Source organism: Siniperca chuatsi, linkage group LG8, assembly GCF_020085105.1.
Source record: "Siniperca chuatsi isolate FFG_IHB_CAS linkage group LG8, ASM2008510v1, whole genome shotgun sequence".
Lineage (NCBI taxonomy): Eukaryota > Metazoa > Chordata > Actinopteri > Centrarchiformes > Sinipercidae > Siniperca > Siniperca chuatsi.
The window spans coordinates 8,526,619-8,545,907 of record NC_058049.1 but is presented as its reverse complement, the minus strand read 5'-3'; the positions used below and the strand labels follow the sequence as shown (position 1 = coordinate 8,545,907).

Below are 19,289 nucleotides of genomic sequence, written 5' to 3'. Positions count from 1 at the left end.
TGTCAGTGGACAGGCAAAAACAGGAAATATGACTTGGGAAAATTCACACATTATTGCAGCATGGTTACCCCCACTGCTATCCTTGTAGCCACATAATTAAAACAGCCTAAATTAGCTACTTTTATTGTGTTTTGCATTTGGATATTGTCACAGTCTTAAAATTCCTGATGTGTCCGACTCTGAGTTACACTTGGAGGCTGACAGGAACTGATTTTCCGACCCAGCTGCTCATAACGACGGTCTGAATGATATGATGTGAACGCAGCATAAATGGTAATTTTTCCAGATCAGAGATCACTTGTCTATCAAAAAGGTGGTTAAATATACTTAATAAAAACATGAACTTAACATCTGTGGCATCACTAAGGTGGAGCGTGGATTAAGCTGAGCTTGGTGGAGCAAACACAACTATATGTTCTATGCTGACTTGTTAATCAATGCAAACACATTCCACAATATACTACTACCGAAATATTAATATCTATTTGATGCATCTCTAATAGGAAACTGCACATGATTGAAATATATCATTATTTCTAACTGTTATTTTTATCTAACTACAGGCCATCGGAGCTAGTGGTTGCTGTTTGTTTGTGTCATCCTTGGATTTTGAGTTTCTGGAGGTGGTGCTCTTTTCGTTGTCTATTCAGGCGTGATGACCTCTGCTGCTCATATTAAAAACCCAGTTCTACCATTGTTTATTTCATGCAAACTGCTGATGCTGCTCTCTAAAATGTAAAACATACTCACCTCCTGTTCAGAACTTTATTGAACTGTTGCTGAATCCCGTACCTTAGTTTATATGATTTTTGTTTGCAAACTTTTATAATTAATTATAATTTGTACATCAAGATGAAAATATTCACAGGGGAAGATATGATCTTACTTACAGTGTGTGTGTGTGTGTGTGTGTGTGTGTACATGATCTAGTTAAGTGTGTTACCTTCTCGTGGATCTCCTGTGTGGACTGAGCGTCACAGAAGGCCACGGTTGCTACGTCTTTCAGGATGGGCATCTCCACAGTGCAGTCGCGCCCGTCCAGCAGCGCCACCAGGGGGCGCGGGTGCATAGGCCCATTCATAATGGGTGGCCTGATGCCTACACACACACACACACACACACACACACACACACACACACACACACACAAGAAAAGAAAGAAAACGTGTCAGATGGGCAGAACAAAAGTGGCGATGAAGAGTAGCATGGGCAGAAAATAGTCTTCATTGTCAGAGGCAGTGTAGAATTACATTTAATCAACATCATTTTTTATCGTTGTGATGAAACGCCTACACAGCTGCACTCTCCCTCAGACAAATGAGAAATCTTGTAGGTAATTTGTTCTCTGCTGTATATTATTAGAACTTCAGTTGTGCATTCATTTGTTGGGTCATATCTTCCAGCATTTCTTAAACGTGTCATTTGTTGTCAAGTTATGAAATCTAAAACTGAAGATATGCTGCTGGTCCTGGGCACAGATGAGGTCCTGCTTCATCTCCATCCCATAATGTTTCTGCTCCGGATTGATACTGTTGCTATGACAACTGTAAGCACAAGGAGGGGGGGTCCTGAAGCAGCTGTCTATGTGCTACAGAGCTAATTCCTGTTGTGAGAGGTCATGTTTCACAGCTGTTTCTACTTATTACTTAAAGATTTTATTGTTTCGGTTTAATTATTACTGACTTTTTAATGAAGTTTGCTGACTCTTTGAAACAGGCAGTAATTGGGAGAATGGATGAGGTAGATACTGTATGTAGCTTTTGGAAAATAGTACAGAGTATTAAAAAACAATGCCCTCAAACATTCAGAATATCCTTGTAGAATTAAAAATCAGGAGGGAAAAAAACTCCATGATAATTAGAAGTATCCTTTTGTATTTCATGAAGTTCACATTACAAGCTCTCATATATGAATGGTGAATGTAAGTGCTTGCTCCTACTGAGAGTGACTCTTGGGAGCCACGGGGCGGTCTTGACCAGAAAACAACTGAGCATGCAGCCTGAAACTCTAGATTATGTCTCAAATGTCTATTATGTAGCATATCTTGAATTATAATTAATACAAATATGCAACAAAAATGTGATATTTCACAGCTCAAAAACCATCAAAATGTCACTGAAAATGATATGGTGGGATGACAGGTGGGTAAGGAGGTACAGCAGTTCATATGAGGTAGTAAGATATGTGTCATGAGAGACTGCCAGTTTTTGAAATCTGACTGAAATCTGTCAATAACTGAGTAAGAGTGAGGACACCCCACCCCCACCCCCAACCTTTCTACAGGATGTTTTATTAAATAATCTCTTCAGATTAAACCATTACCCTGAGAGTGCTGCCAGGCCTTACAGGAGGATAAGTGGCATTTATCAAGGCAGATACGCCAGACGACCCCACTAGTGGGCTGTTTTTCAGGTTTAACAGGAGCAGTGGTCGATGGGAGTTGAATTTAATAGTTTTCCTTAACTATTTCCTCCCTCTGCAATCTGCTTGGATCTCTTAGTTTGTCTCTCCTTTCAGGTAACTGAAGGGTTAATCATTCCAGATCACTGACAGACATACTGACTGAGAACCCGGACATCTGAGAGACGGACAGATGTAGATTCAGAGAAAAATCTGAAACAAATTAGGTCTCTTTGACATGCAAAGTTTTGACAGCCCTCTAAAACACTGTAGATGAAATATGTGCAGATTTATGGCTGTTTCTGCTGATGCTGATGGTACCCATCACTCACGCCTGACTTTTTTCCATCTGAGATGTGCAGGCTGACATCTCATATAAGCAGCCACCTCGGTCATTCCACTCAAAATATTCCTTCTAAAACTTTTTTGCGACTCAGACCTCCAGATGGATACACAGTTGGCATGCCATCAGTTTGAGATTATTTTCCAGTTGCATGGACTAACATCATGAGAAAGTAGCCGATTCTTTAAACCAGTCATTTCAAAATCAGCATTCTACAGTCTCTACAATATTTTGAATGCCAAGGATCCCTGAGAATCAGACTTGTGGACAGAAGTTTGGCTGCTCCAAACCCACAAATTAGTTTGGAAAATCTGGGCAGGGAAAGTGAGTAACACTCTTCCCCCAGCAGCTATCATTAAGTAGCCTATGAGTGAAATGAATTAAAGGAAAAATCCCTGCCAGAATCATACTACCAGTACGTATCATTAAGATAGATAGAAGATCAAGATTTTCAGTGCTTTCCAGTTGTGTTTTTGAAATGAATTGTTGTAATTTATCTGTTTTCTTGTACTTCAACTTGCTTCATATACTGTATATTTCTACTTCAGTTAGTGAGTTCACGTTTCCCAGAGTGCCTTTTGACAATCTTCAGAAAGAAGGTGTGAACATATTGCATTTAGCTTTTACAATGATAGAAATACAAAGGGATTTTCTGGTTTCCTAAACACCCAAAACCCTTTTGTAAATGCAACATGTCTTGCGGTTGCATCATAATGAAAGCTTCTGTTGTTGGAGACATTTGTATCTCTGTCTCTTCTGCAATCGATTGATTGGTGCAAAATAATTTCGTGAAACGCTACTTCTTTCTGATTTTTTACAGCTGATAAAAATCACTGTTGCTTGGAAATGTGTTGGCATGGTGTCACATCATCTGCATTTAGCCAGTTACTAGTTGCTGTTTTTTGGGCATTTTTCCTTCTATTAGTGACCAGAAGGTGAGGACTGTGTTGTACTGGGCACCTCCCAGGAGTGAATAAGTATAACTGCATGAATCATAAGAATAAGAAGCAGGGGGAACTGAAAAAAAGGAACCCAATAAACATCCCTGCATCCCAAATTTAGGTGGATGATCTTCCTCTTTCTTGTGTGAAATTCTGTCATAGAAAGTAAATTCTCATCTTAAAAGATTTAGTTTAGGCTTGCAAATGGGGTGATTTTTTTTTAAACAGACTCTCTGTGGTTCTCTGGTTGTTGAGTGAGCCAGTGTGCATGCATGGGGAAATAATGTACACAGTGCTTACATGCATTTCTGGCTCATGCTCCAGTGTGCTGCAGTGTTCAGGGTTTGGCTATAACAGAAAACAAGTATTCAGAATCTTTATGTAGAGAACAGAGATGATGAATCTGTACATCGGTATTTAGATTTGAGGTACTTCATACATTTTGAGGAGAATACTTTTAGAATAACTCACTGCTAATTTAAAAAAAATATTATTTTCAAACACCACGCTTATGAGCTATTTATACACCAGCATACACATGCTTACTCCTGCATGTATCACGCAACAGTAGAGCAGAGCGTGGGAGAGTATACCCAGAGCCATGTTACTGTAACCATTGAATACATTTTGCATACATTTAGAATCAGGAATTCAACACTGATATTTGTACCTACAGTAGCATTTGTGGTTCGATGTGGTGGTTACATATTGTTTTAGGTTTGGTTGCATGTGGTTTTAGGTTGCAGCGTGGCTAAAACTGATTAGCAGTCCCGCAACCAGAAATGTACAGGTTAGATCCTCACATTAACAACTGATTGTTAAGGGTTACAGTGTGAGCATGTTGCTAACAGCATGTTCTAATATTGACAACTTGTCTCAATTGAACTTTACTGTATGAAGATAAAAGCACTTCCTGTGTGCTTTCACTGTTAAAACAAAATTGAAGGATTGATTTTGCAGCACTCAGAAGCTGCAGAGAAGCAAAGACAGCCCACAATTTAGCCCAATCAATCACTCAGTTTCTGTATTGTCTTCATATCTGCATTGTCAGATTACAGCACGAAACCTGATCTGATGAAGCAGCCCCACAGTGTAGTAAGACCAATAAGGTGAAACTGAAATCCTGCTCGTAATGCCTTATGTGAGCTGGTAAAACATTAGCTTTCCATAATAGGATTTGCCTGGAGGCCATTGCACTTACACATCAGTACAAAATCGATGGTGCATAGCTGAGAAATTGGAATTCAGCAACAAGTACTCTCAGGCTTCAACACAACCTTCATTGTAACTCAGATGTAATCATAAGTAGCACACTCGCCCGTAGGGGCTGCACTCCACAGTATTTTGGCCCACAGACTCATCTTTTGTAAGATTTAATTTGAGCAGAAACACTTGGGAACAAAGTGTGATTCAGAGATGGCATGTGTAATTAAATAGGCATGATGTTCACTCACAAAATAATTAAATCTGGTCAGTCCAATCAGTTGTGCAGCGTTTTTGGATAGTAACAAAGATTCCCGACATTTCTCCGGCTCGCACTTGGTCAGAGTGAGGGAGGAAATAGCTTTCATTCCAGCACCAAGCATGATCTTGAGGACCAGCACTACTGACTGCCGAGTAGTATTATATGATAAAACACCCGTCCATTCTCTCTTTGTCTTTCTCACACACAAACACAAAATATTAATTTACTCTCTCTCTCTCTCTTTGAATTCCTAAATCAAACAAACTCAAATGGCCATTATCTCCCGGTACTTTTATTTAATGTATTTTCTCGCTTTCTTGTCACATTAAATACTCATTAAATTCTTCATTATATGAAATAATTGCTTAGACCTTTCCCTCATTCTGCTCAGTTCTTAAACTCTATAACCTCATCCATCTCTTCCATCTCTACTCTCTCATTATATTCAATACTCCAGTACACTCTCTCTCTCTCTCTGCCCCCCATAGCCCCAGGGGTTGGGTGACTGCTGGGAGCTTTCACAGTGTAAACAGGCCTCTTGACAGCCAACAGAGGCCACAGCTCCAGCTCTGCTCTTGCCATCTATCCAGGGTTTCTCTGCAACTACACTTTGATTCAGAATCACTACTGTATTTCGTAAACATTTTGAGGCAATGCAGCAATGCAGTAGTAGTGATTTGCAGCCAAGGCAACATCCAAAATGGAAAAAAGTTTTGTTGGTGCTAATTGTTCACTAGAGGTAATGACCATCTGCATAGTAATGACTGCTTTTGCAATATGTGCTTAAGGGCCTGGGACACTAAATGACATCCCTCGATATGAAAACGACGTCCCTTGAAAATTTGTAATCAGACCAAACGCTAAAGCCGTTTGACTGACATTTAGAGATGGAAAAAGCGTCGCCCAATGACTGCTGGGACTGGATCATGTGAGCCAGTGGGAAAGCCCTGCAGCCTGCCTATATCCAGCTGTCATTGACCAGCTCACAAGAACAGCTGGATTTTTGTCCCAGAGGAACGAGACAATGTTTTCAGACTGTCAGTCAACAGAGACAATGTCAAAGATCAGCAATTTTCACGTGTTTTAAATGCGCAGTCCACTGGGAAGTCTGCCAGCCTCGATAGAGGATGATCTGCCAAAACAAGCTGCAAGTGCCTGGTTCTGACTGACACTAAAGAACCACAACAACAGTGTGTCAAAACACACACTCTTATAACAAGGGGTTTCATTTCCAGAGCATCTGTGGGTCAGTCTAAAATGACTGTTAGTACGCAAATGTAGAGGTGAAATTATTAATGAATCGATTAGTTAATGGACATAAAAATAATCAGCAACTATTTTGAAAATCTTTAATAATCTTCTTTGTTTTTTCAGTTCTGAAACAAGGTCAGACTTCCTGAATTAAATCTATTCAGTCTCTTTCCGACTTAACTGAAGGTGAACCCTGGTAAGATGACACATTCACATTTCAGCTACAGTGTTTGTATTTTTCTCTGTGCACAGGGGAGAAGAGAGCAGAGTTTTGCTGTCGGCACCTGTGATCAGTCAGCCGCCTGTGACTGTAGCAACCAACCATTGAGCCACAGCACGACTGATTTATAGCGTTACTGGCTCTTGTGGCATGCACAACATGGTGTGGTTAAAAAGCCCCTATATCTTTGTCTTTCAACCCCTCACTGTTGATCTCCCCATCCCTTCATCTCTTGTTGGCTCATTTTCAGATCTCCATCTCTCTTGTCATTCTCATTTCCCGAGGCTTTCTTTATCTCACTTGCCATTTCCTTTCTTCTCCTGTCCCATCCATCTCTCTAGCAATGAGAAAAGCCACATTTTATATCATCGCTGTATTTATATGCTTATAAAACGGCTGCATGTCCAGGTACAGAGTGTTCAGGCAGCTTGACATTTCTGCAGTCTTTCATTCTTCTTTTATTTTGTCTTCTGTCTGTCTCTACCCACACTTCAGTTCCCAGGGAGGAAAGAGGAGAAGACAGACATATCCCTCACCACCAGTCCTCCCTCATTATATGCTCTCTCTCTCTCACACACACACACACACACACACAGTTGTGTTTCTATCACTTCAGAGGACATTACATTGACTTACATTAATTTCCTGGAGACTTACCCTAACCCTAACCTTAACCACTACTTGACTCACCCTAGTCCTTACCATACCCTAACCTTAAACCAAGTCTTCACCCTAATATTTAATGATTTACATTAAGGGGACTTGCGTTTTGCCCCCAAAAGGAAGCTGAGACCCCCCAACATGATTAATACATGTCTACACACACATTCTGCCCCACCCACAGATACAGAATTACAGGTGCATACCATAGACTGTATAAAAAATGTATGTAGTGTCTGTGAAGCTCAAAGTGGGCGGCTCCGATGGCTCTCGCCGTTGCCATCTTGGCAGTGCCTGACTCCTGCTGATCCAAAAATGGGCAAAGAGGTGGAGCTGAGGCGGGCTGAATGAATTCTGGTTGATGAAACCACCTAGCAGCAACCCACCTGTCACTCAAAGCGGCCACGTCCTTAATTATGCATAACTGTAAGCCTTAATATCATTTAAATGGGTGAGTTATATAAAAACTCATGCCCCTCACAGTTGTGATGAATGGGGAAATTAGCTATAGAGACCAAAACCATTTTTTGTACCAGGCTGTAAACATGTTTATTTCTGCTGTAAAGTTGGGCATTTTAACATTAATGGGGATTGACTTGCTTTTGGAGCCAACCTCAAGTGGCCATTCGGGGAACTGCAGCTTTTGGCACTTCCACGTTGGCTTCATTTTTCAGACCCAGAGGTTGCCGCTTGGTGCATACTCAGCACACCAATCCATGCAGGTTCACATGTCTAATATACAGTGATATATGATACATACAAGTGCTAACACATAGGAATCTCTCTCACACACAGACTCATTTACACATACACACATATGCAAGGTCTTAATTTGCAGGTACTGTATCAGCAAGCCATTTCAGGTTTGTTGGCATTTTGTTCCCATTGCTAAGAGCAGCAGCAGCAAAACAGACATGGTGATACATTACTGTTTGGCAGCAGCTTTGTTGTGGCGACCAATTCAGAGTCAAAGTTTGAATATGCAGATTTTAGTTCCAGTTGTACTGTTAATTCACCTCTGTGCCTGAGCAGGGCTGACAACCTGTGCATATTTACTGATCTCTCAATTTTACAGGAGTCCTACTTGGCTTTTTTGTTAGTATGAAGGTAAATAGGAACCAGTTATGGTTTTAAAGCACACTTTTCAGCTTTATATTAACTACTGCAAAGTTTTAGATCAATAAAGCTATACAGTGGTATCCACAGTAGAAGCTGCCCCACACATCCCTGCACTGCATCAGAAACTAGAGGGTCACAGAAGAAAATTACAACATTGCAGGCTGGATATGCAGCCTTTCCATGGGATTAGAAAACACATAATGTCTATTGAAAAATGTTGTTGCAGTTTTTTCATTGTGAAAAAATAAATAATTTTCAACCTGTAGGCTTCTGAGGGTGAAGCAAATTTAACAACCTGAGAAAAGCTCTTATCCACTCTAATGGGTGTCACCTGTAGGCACTGCTGATTTGTAAGCTGTCATGAATGAAGGTTAAAAATTACTGGGTTAAGCAATACTTGCACTACAGGACATACATGACAAATCCAGGCTGTAACTGGATTATTGTATGGCTGTCGGCCTGTTATATTGGATTAACTGTTCATATGCAGAAGAAAGTCACAATAATTTTGAAGGTTCAATTGGATTGGGGTCAGTTTGGATACTCTGGAGCAAATGGGCCCCATTAATGGATTATTAAGGCTATGAGGCATTTATTGTATTATAGATTAAGGGTTTCCAAACTGGTGTTCAAGGACCCAGAGGGGGTATTTTAGTGGGTTCAAGGGTTTCCCCATCAAAATGAAAAATTGTTTTTATGTACTTGCTCCATTTATTAGAGTAGGTTTATTAGTCAGAATGGCTGTTTATTACTGTTGCTGAGCATGAATAGTGTCTAGTTGAGAGTACTCAGTATGCCTAGATGAGATTTATTTTATATATCACTTATATATATATATATATATATATATATATATATATATATTTATTTATTTATTTATTTATTTATACACACACACATACATATATATGTGATCACAGTAGATCCACAGTCTCTCATTAGCAGATTTACATACACATTTAGTCAACTACGTTTCTATTTTTTCAGATCTTGATGAAAAAACAAGGTGCTGATTTTAAACAATGAGACAACCAAAGTTACTGGGCATTTGTCACTTTTTAAAATGATAGTCACCTAAGAACATATTGCTGTGCAAGCCTTTTAGTGCAGACAACAGATAGAAATTTGTGTGTGATAACATCAATAGCAAAACTGTGCCAGCTTGCAGTCTCCTGTATCTCTTGAGTGCCTGCTGCATGGCTACCAGCAGTTGTTTCAGCTGCAGATGTTACTCTAAACAGACTCACCTGACTCAGCTGACATATACATTATTAACAACAGTGCATGTTTCTGAGTAATTTGTGCTTGCTGTTGAATTATAGCCTACATAGTAATTGTTGTTTTTGGATGTTACATTGTACGCCTGTTATTTTTCTATACAATGACGGCACTGTTATTTAGCCACCTGTCTAGACTGTCATGTTTCTCAATTACATGTTCCTTTTTGAATAGTGTTTCTCAATAAAATGCACAAGTTGTTTCCAAGTAGTTAAATGTAACTGGGAAGTATTATATTGGCTAACCATTATTGCACGTCATGCCATAAAATGCCCAGCTTTTCAGTAGAGGTTGGTAGATCTTTCACTGTCGCTTCCCTTTGTAGCTCAAGCACCTTCTTGTATGCACTAAGCCTTTCAATGGTTGTTAGTGCACACAGTCTCTAAAATGCTCATCGGTGATGGTGATGCAGTTAAAATTCAAATGTGAATGCAGCTATGCAATATTTTTTTTAACATTGTGTGTACAATTGTAGGTACAAATGAAAAAAATGGATCTGTAGTGTTTTGGATATGTTAAGTTTTAATCCCTTGAAACAAGTTGTCTGTTCATTACTGTTATAGCCTATATTTAGTCTGCGTTATGCAGGTGTGTTTCATGGCTTGTAAACTAATAGTGCTTTCAAATGACATCGGGTTGTGGTTTTCTCTACGTTGGCAACATGTCACAACATGAGCAGCTTGCTTGATTCTGTCCTTTGACATAATAAAATGTCTATGGAACCTCATGGTGGGAAACTGCCTGAAGCTATTAAGCGCAATCACGCTACTCTTTACCTTTTAATCAGCTTAGAAGATCATTCCATACATTCAAATATACAAGTCAAATTACCCAAACAAGTCTTCAACTCAACAATAAGATTACACTTAAGTCTTTTGTCCAGCAAATCTGATTTTTATAAGGGATTGGGGGGAATGACCGATGTGTGTTTGTGTCACTGATCGAGGCCTTTATAAATTTGATTAGACATGACTCAACACTAATGAATCAGAGGACCCCTGCCTTCCAAAACATGAATCCACACATCCATCAATCACCAGGAACGACAAACTGATTTTAAAGCAGCCCTTAAAGGATCAGTGATCTTCACTGTGTGCCGAAACAGATCAGTTTCACGATTATTGACTGGTAGTGACTTGTGCACGAGCATCTTAAAAGGGAAATCCTCCCTGAACCATAATTCATAGTCCTGTTATTCCTATGACCTTGGATTCTCGAGCTGTTAGGGCATAGTTAGCGTGGATATGGAGATCTTTCCCGGAGTGAGGGTAGAAAAAAAAGGGTAAGGAAAAAGATCAGAGCTGCAACTTGAATCTTTGATGTCATCAAGACACACTGCCCGCAGCGTGTTGATGACATCACAAATTACAATCTCTACAATCTCTGGTTTCTTTTGGGAGAAACAGCTTCACAAATCCAGATTTAGGTGACCACAAACAATGATTCAGCTTTAGGGTGGATGATCATTTACCCTCACACACTCCTCCTGCTCCACACCCAAACCTCCATCCACCTTCCACCTACCCCCCACCTTATTCTTTAGCCCTACGTTGATCCCATTTTCTACAACAGTCTTTTTCAGGCCCTATAATAAGGTGCATCTGTCACCTGTATGTGAATCCAGTTGTGTGCATGCATGTGTATACTTGAATATGTGTGTCAGTTGAGTTTCCGAAATGTGTGTGTGTGGGTGTGTGTGTGCATGCATGTGATTTGTGTGTGCGAAGGGAACCGCGCTCCGTAAAAAAGAAGCACAATGAAAAAAAAATATGTGTCATGTCCTTGCTAGCCCTCGAAGGAGAGAGAGATCTATTTCTGTCGCCACAAATGGAGGTGTTCAAGCAGCCTTCAATAGCAGAGATTTGCCTCTTCACTCACACACACACACACAGACACACAGGGAGCTAGAGAAAAGGCTAACCATTCTTGTGTGGCAAGAGAGAGGCTGAGCGATAAAAAGATAGAGTGAGAGAATTAAGAAGAGAAGGAGGAGGATATGAAAAAAGGGAGAGGAAGAGAGAGAAGGGGGAGGGGAGGAGGAAGGCAAAATAATGTACACTGAGTTCATAAATACTGGCACACACACTTACACACACACAGACACACACATAGTTCCCACATAAAAGCAGAGTACTAGTTGTTTACCTAGAGGCATGCCTTTGTTGAGGAGATGTGAGCTTCCCATGGTGTGTTCCCCAGCCGGCCAGCACACAACAGAAACCTACAGTCTTCACGCAGCAGACATGAACAGGAATCCAGTCAGCATATGGCGGCTGTGGCCAGCTACCTCGCTTCCCTTAGTCCTTCTCCCAGCCCCTCAGTGACAAGCATACACATGTGCTCCCCCTCTTTTCTCTCTCTCTCTCCCCTCCCTTCCGTCCCCTTTCGCTCACCCGCTCTCTCTATCTGTCTTACCCCTCCCTCCTTCCCTCCCTGCCGTCTCTAGCAACCTCCCCTCCCTCCCTTTCTCACTTTCTATTACAGCAAGTCTTTCCGTCTCGCCCTCTGTCTCTGTCACCAAAAAAATAAATAAAATGTGCACGCACACACCGAATTCAAGCACTGCTGCATTTATGGGAGTGGGAGGGCAAGAGAGTGTAAAAGAGATGGCGGGGGACAGAGAGCACATAGAGTGTGTGAGTGTGTGTTTGAGAGTGGGAGAGAGAGAGCAGGAATGGGGAGGAGCTAACACTGGCCAAAATTCATCTTTTGTTTCCTGAAAGACGACGGAGAAAAAAAGAAAAGCAAGAAGAGTTATGCAATTACAAGGCTGTAGCAAGAGAGGAAAAACTTGTTCTTTTTCATATCAGGGAAACAATTAGAAAGCTCGTAAAACTATATTGTAATAAGCAAGAACATGTTGTGAAACTATAATCAGTGTGTGTTTTTAATAAATAATGACAAACCCTACAAAAGAGTCAAACCCTACAAAGCAGTGTGTTGGCGTTCTTTCAAGACATTCAAACTTAAAATTAAACAAGTAATTTCAATTACTAATGACCATTAAAATTCCCACTTTGACAGCACTAAATAATACATTGTACTTACCATTAATAATTACCATGAATAATGCTACAGTGGTAAATATTCTGCATTTGCACCCCATTTTCATACGCATCAATACAATACATATACATTACAGTTTCTATAATCGTAATATTTTCCTTTGCATATGCACATTATTGTGATTATTTCCAAAACTGTGAATAAGGCAATAGTCTAATCCATTCTAATGAATTAAATTCATTATAATCATAAATTAATCAATTTTTTTATTCCATAATTGAATCTGAGGTTTTTTGTTTTTTTTTTGCTATTACACACACTCATATATTATCTCATTACTTGCAACACATAGCTATTTCTCTGTTTGATCTGAGACCCAAAATTAATTTCTTCTGATTCTTAAATATATGATATCCATGCACTGTTACGTGTCGACCATAAAAACCAGCCAACAGCATAGTGTTATCTATGATGTGGCATAGGCTTTGTCTTCTCCCGTTATGGCTGTGTTATTGTATAATTGTACTTTTGATGTGCATGTAAATATGGCAGGCAGTGTTTTTAATCAGATACCTTTTACTCATGTACCATGTAATCACTTTAATCTCTTAAACTTTCCATCTCTGTGCTTTGGTCAGGTTAACACCTCTACACCTGCTCAGGCTCTTTCTATTCCTGCAGTGGTGATGTTACAGTTACTCTCATCTATACTTGTCCACTTGATAACTACAGTGATATAAGCAGCCTCAGACGCTCCCCCTAACTGCCAAGGACTAAGCTAGTTTAACAGCAACGGTGGTTACATCACATCCTCACTATTGGTAAATGTCACAGACAGCCAGTGGGTGAGTTGTTCAAATCCAAAAAGAGGCAGAGGGTCAGGGAAACAGTTGTTTTCAACACTGTCGGTAGGCTGACTCATGACCTTTCTCATATGTTATCACCCCCACCATTATCTTCAACCATTCAAAATTACTTTTCATCTTCAAAGGAATATGAGCAATGTGCTGCTCCTTGTTTTGTTTTTTTTTTGTTGCTTTATTTAGACAGTGGAGCAGGGTTGTACATAAGAATTCTGGCTCCCTTCAAAGAGTACATAGCACATTGATAAAATAATCCAACTGGAATTTTGCGCCCTCTCCTCTCCATCTGTTTGCCACCATCTCTTACCCAAATGAGTCAGAGAGCAGAGACATTTGATGGGAATTATGCCTAATCAAAAGTCAACAAGGGTACACAAGGTTCAAAGCAAAATTGCATTTGGCATATTTTTGACGCCTTGCCTGCTAGAGTGCTGCAAGCAAATACCACCCACACCACTAGTCGCTGTAACTCTAGGTGTGTTAATTTAATGACGTCCAAAACAGATGGGGGCGTCACGGTGGGAGAATGTGACTCAATCATTCCTCAAAACCAGACGTAAACACTAAAACTAATATAACTGTGGATGCAAAGCAAAACATGTGGTCCAAAAAAATAATCACATGATATTTTTGACCAGCATATTCGGAAACAGCGAATGTGGCTATGTGAAAAGTTTCAGTTCAGTTAAACAGCATTAACACACTTAAAATCAAAACCAAAAGACGTGCTTCTTTTTGGTCACAAACCCACCATTTTGTGTGCAAGAACATATATACCAAATTCAGCTGTGTATGAAGTTTCCTGCTGGTCTGACCCATGACACCATCTCTAGATGCATACCCTAATGCCCAGTTGACAGCAGCACTGAACAGTGGCACAGGGGGAAGTTTCAAATCTGTCTGTGGCAGCAGTGGAGTGGGGAAGTGGAAAAAACCCCTATATGTTTGTCATGCAAAAGTTGACTTTTGAATCGCTGTCAACAGTGGCAGCCATAGACCTGAAGCTGTCAATGGGTTTCAGACTTAAAAAACTTGGTGGCTTGTTCCCATTTTTTCACCTCAACACTAAACAGTCCAACAAAAAAATCTGTTTCTGATTATATTTGAGGCAAGAAAAAGCTGATGTACTGAAGCATAGATAATTGTCAAATTACAACAGCTTCTTTAAGAGTTTGCTGTGGGATTTAGGAGCTTTGTGAGGGGGTAATACATCGAATTTTACTCCACACTGCAAAAGTATCAGCCACTTGCTGTTTGAAGACGAAGCACTTGAGCTGCCAAATGTCTTGCCATAATAACCATGATATATTAAACTCAACAAATTATGCTAATTCAAAGGCTAAAGTGATTAATTTCTTAATTGACAAATATCTCTATACTTGGATGGTATGGATGGTATTGCTATGAAGTCCGTTTCTTAAAGCATTAAATAAATAAAGAATGGGTTAAGTGTGCGGGTCCAGCTTCAGTTCTTATATCAAATTCAAACTGAAAACCTGGAGTCATGAATGTGAGAAGCTACAGATACATTTATTTTGTTGACAAGGCCGATGGCAACTTCACTCCAACCACCTCTTACACGCAAGAGACAAATGTTCCCCTGGGGGATAGAGGAAACGTGAAACATAGTTGCTGCTTCTAAATAAGGATGGAGAGAGGAGAAGACAATATCTGGACTTCTCTAGCGACATAGGGAAAAAGGATAGAGAGTTAGATGGAAGAACAAATGCTCCTCAGAATAAAGGAACGAGTAATGATCAGCAGAATAATTAATGCTGCTCATGATGGAAAAGGAAAGGAATAGAAGAGAGAAGAAGTGAGAGGAGGAAAGAGGTAAGAGAGGATAGATAGAAAGATTTTACTGCCTTACATTTTGTTTATTTAAAAGCACACATCAGTCTTTTATGTGTGCAAACTGAGCAGATATTCACCTGTATATCGTGTGAGGGTGGACATTAACAGTTACGCCCTTTCTTCATCTTATCACTCCACACGCACCGTTTTTTCTTCCTCCTCCTCTTTTTCAATTTCTCTCCTCCTCCATCCCCTCTACCTCTCACTCCTCACCCTCTCTCCACTCACCCTTTCCCATCTACCTTCCTCCCTCACCTCCCCTCTGTCTACCTTTCCCCTCCCTCTCTCTTTTCTATCTCTTTACCTCCTGCTATCCCATCTGCCCGTCTTGCTTGCTATCTTTCATCGCTCCCAATTTCTCTCTCGATCTCATTCGCACTCCATAGCCCCCACCCCTGATTCCCCGTTCTCTTTCATTCTCTTTTTCATCTCCGTCTTGCTCACCACCACCCCACCTCCCACCCATTCTCTCTCTCTGTAGTCACTGCAGCGTGTCTAATATTTCAGCTCCTTCTCAGCAGATTCACCAAGCGGAGGCCAGGCGAGTAGCACCCCCATCGTACTAGTGGTAAACGTGCAGATGCAGGCACGCACACACACCAGCACACACACACAGACAAGCAATTTGGATTTATGGTTACTGACAGTGAGCTGCAGAACAATGTGGATGCCACTACAGAGGAGAGAGCAGATACTGGAGAAACTAGAAATCTAATCTACTATGGGAAGAGATGGGTACCGCAGGCATGAATAATCTAACCCACGTGTAGAAGAGAAGGAGGGGAGGGAGGAAGAGCAGTGTGAAAGGATTTGGAATAGGTAGGACCAGCAGGACAGAAACACAAGAGATGAATGGAGGTTCTCAGAAAAGAAGAGTGAGGGTTAAGGAGGAAGATCAGATGAGAGGTGAGGTGAAATGTGGATAGGAAAAGGAAAGCAGTAAAAAAACAGAAACAAATTAGGAGGATGGCAAAGGAGTGGAGGATGAGGTTAAGAAAAGGGAAAGGGTGATGAGTAAAGAAAGAGGAATTAGAAAGTTTGATGTAGAGAATTTATTGACATCTGTTACCCCTCAATACAATGTAACTGTACAAGGTCTTAAGGTCTGTTAGAAAGCTGTCACCTCCATCAACAGAGAAAAGGAAAAAAATCCCTTTTAAAAACACCTCGACATCTAATATCAACCATAGTCCCAAGTGTTCTTCAGTTTTTACTTCAGCATAATAACATAACTTATCATGCAGCTAATGATTGTTTTTATTGTCAAATAATCTGCTGATAATTTTCTCGATTAATCGTTGGGTCTATTAAATGTCAGAAAGTGATAAAGAATGCCCATCACAGGTTTCTAAAGCCCAAGGTGATGTCAGATGTCTTGATTTGTCCGGCCAACAGTCCAAAAGAAAAGAAGCAAATCCTCACATAAGTAATATTGGCAATTTTGCTTGAAAAACTACAAATGATGAATCGATTATCAAAATAGTTGCATGTGGTGTGCTTAAGGGTTGGGACGCCAACCATAAACTGCAGCAATGCTGGTTTGGGTCTGACCGGAGACCTTTGTTGTCATTCCCCCTCTCTCCCTTCATTTCCTGCCATCTCTCTACTGTTGTACGCTTACGTATAATTTTTCTAATCTGAACTAATGGATTAATCGACCAATTGTTTCAGCTCTAGCATGTATATATTATGTATTGGTTCTTAAAAAGTTGCAAAAGCTTGTTCAAAGAGGAATCCCTGTATCTTAAACACCTGAATCTCAGATTGTCTTAACTTTTGACATCTGTCTGTCATTCGTAATGAGGGACTTTCAAAGCTGCTCGTCAATAGAAACAAAAAAGTCATATACTCTGAAAACTTGGTCCTTTCTAAATGTACAGTTGACAACGTCTTCAATAAAGAAAGAGCAACCGTGGTTGAGTTAAAATTTTAGAATTTGGCAATTTATAGCATATCATTTTCATTTTTTAAATTAAAATAATTGTGAATTTGGCTCTTATTTCCTCACATCCTTAACTGATAATGTATGGTGATGAAGATGGTCATGAAAGGAGTGAACAGCCCACCTTGGGTCCAGAGGATGTACACTTCAAGATATGGTATTTCCACATCAGGGTAAGGTTTTACTTAAGATGTAATTTGAGTAATTATTAGTCCCCAGGTTTTGGTGTCAGTCCTTAAGAATTAAAGACTAATTGCTTCTTTTTAGATTTAATAAATTGCTCCAACATTCAACAACCACTCTGTGCAAAATCCATTATTAAGAGGCAGAAATACCAATTTATTCATCAAATAATAATCCTCCTGTCACACATACTGTACACACACCAACAAAAATATATGAATAAAATATATTCATACAGTCACATACAAGCAAGCCTTCATATTGTAAGTACACACATGCACAGTAATTTCCCCCTTATTTGACTTGGCATAGAGTTATCTCTTCAAAACCTAAACACAGTGCAGAGCCAAGCTGTAAGCACAGCCACTACTATCATATAAACTCGCACATTTTTACACACATAGACACTGACACACATTCACACACACTGCACGCAAATTACACACAGGAAGCACTTGATGTGGGGCCAGAAATACATCACAAACCTTGCATCACCTTCCTCTCTGTGTGTCCACTGATCCACTTTGTTCCAAAGCTGGGTGGGGGTGGGGCATGCAGCAGATAATGGGCCAATTGTAAGCAATTAGAGCTTGTGCCAGCCAATCAGCACAGCCTGGCATTGGACAGCAGCCAATGGCAATATGTTCACCGCAGCTGGGGGGAGGGTGCTCTCACTCACACAGGAAAAGAAATGTGGCCATGGTATGGAACGGGTGCAGGATGGATTCACTGGTTGTACTTATGGACTGTGACCTGTATTTTAAATATCTAAAAAAGACTAGAAAGTCTACAATATCTGTCCTAATTTGGTCTCTCTTTTTAAAATTATTTCATTTCATCATTAGTGGAATCAAATATTGTGATGATAAATTAAAAATAAAATTCCTATCCTATAGGTTTTACACTTTATTTCAGGTGGCTGTCTTGAACTATACCCCAGATTGGGTTCCAAATGTACAAACATAATTCAGGATTCCTTAAAATAAATTATTGATTTCCTCATCCCCACTAATATCAGCTTTTGCTTTATGTTTGATTCCTGACATCTTGAAAATATAGCCGGCTTTTCATTTATAAATTCTAATAATGTCGAAAATGAGCCAAGCTATTTCCTCATATATTTCCTACTCTAAAAAAAAGTACCTCTTGCCATGCAACTGCCCACACACGAGATTTATTTATTGCCATTAATCTCTGGTTCTAATCTAATTTGTATTATCAGGATGTTTGGATGTGAATAATTGGACCTGTGAACTACACTAGGACTGCAACTAAATTATTTTCATTATCAATTGATACTTAATTAATCAATTCATTGCTATCTAAAAAGTGTTTATAAAATGTCAGAAAATAATTAAAAATACTGATCACAATTTCTTACAGCCCAAGATTATTTTATCTCTATTTATGTTTATTTATCAATGACTTAAAACAATTATTATTATTTTTATAATTAGTTAACAAAAACAAATTGTTTAAGCATTACACTGCCTGTCCCTGTCATCCATTCTGTCTGGTATTGGTAGCTGAAATCTCAGTCTTCAAACCTGATCTAATCGATGCTATATGAGATAACAGGAATCCGGTCTTAAAATGAAGTTCTATGTAAATGTAATGAGTGATTGATAAGGCTCAAACTCACCTCTGATTTAGGTGAATGCTCAAATACGGCCACTCTAAGGAATACAAAAACACATGATTAATGATGCTGAAGGATTAATTTGTTCATTATTTACTGCAGTCTTTGATTTAATCACAAACATT

The 19,289-nt window shown here is 39.7% G+C and overlaps 1 protein-coding gene across 4 annotated transcripts in view; it reads right to left on the bottom strand.

Annotated features, from left to right (window-relative positions):
* The window catches only part of LOC122880490 (C-terminal-binding protein 1), a 31,579-nt gene extending 13,519 nt beyond the window's left edge, over nucleotides 1-18,060 (bottom strand). The window contains exons 1-2 of one of the 4 annotated variants that reach the window (XM_044205679.1): nucleotides 18,011-18,060; nucleotides 944-1,098 (exon numbers count right to left, since the gene is read on the bottom strand). In XM_044205679.1, the coding sequence (XP_044061614.1) occupies nucleotides 944-1,098; nucleotides 18,011-18,017 (162 nt within the window). In that variant the 5' untranslated portion in view covers nucleotides 18,018-18,060. Of the gene's footprint in view, nucleotides 1-943; nucleotides 1,099-3,984; nucleotides 4,004-11,822; nucleotides 12,059-18,010 lie in introns of those variants that run through there. The other 3 variants (XM_044205681.1, XM_044205678.1, XM_044205680.1) reach the window with 3 other exon arrangements.
* Nucleotides 18,061-19,289: the final 1,229 nt, after the last annotated feature.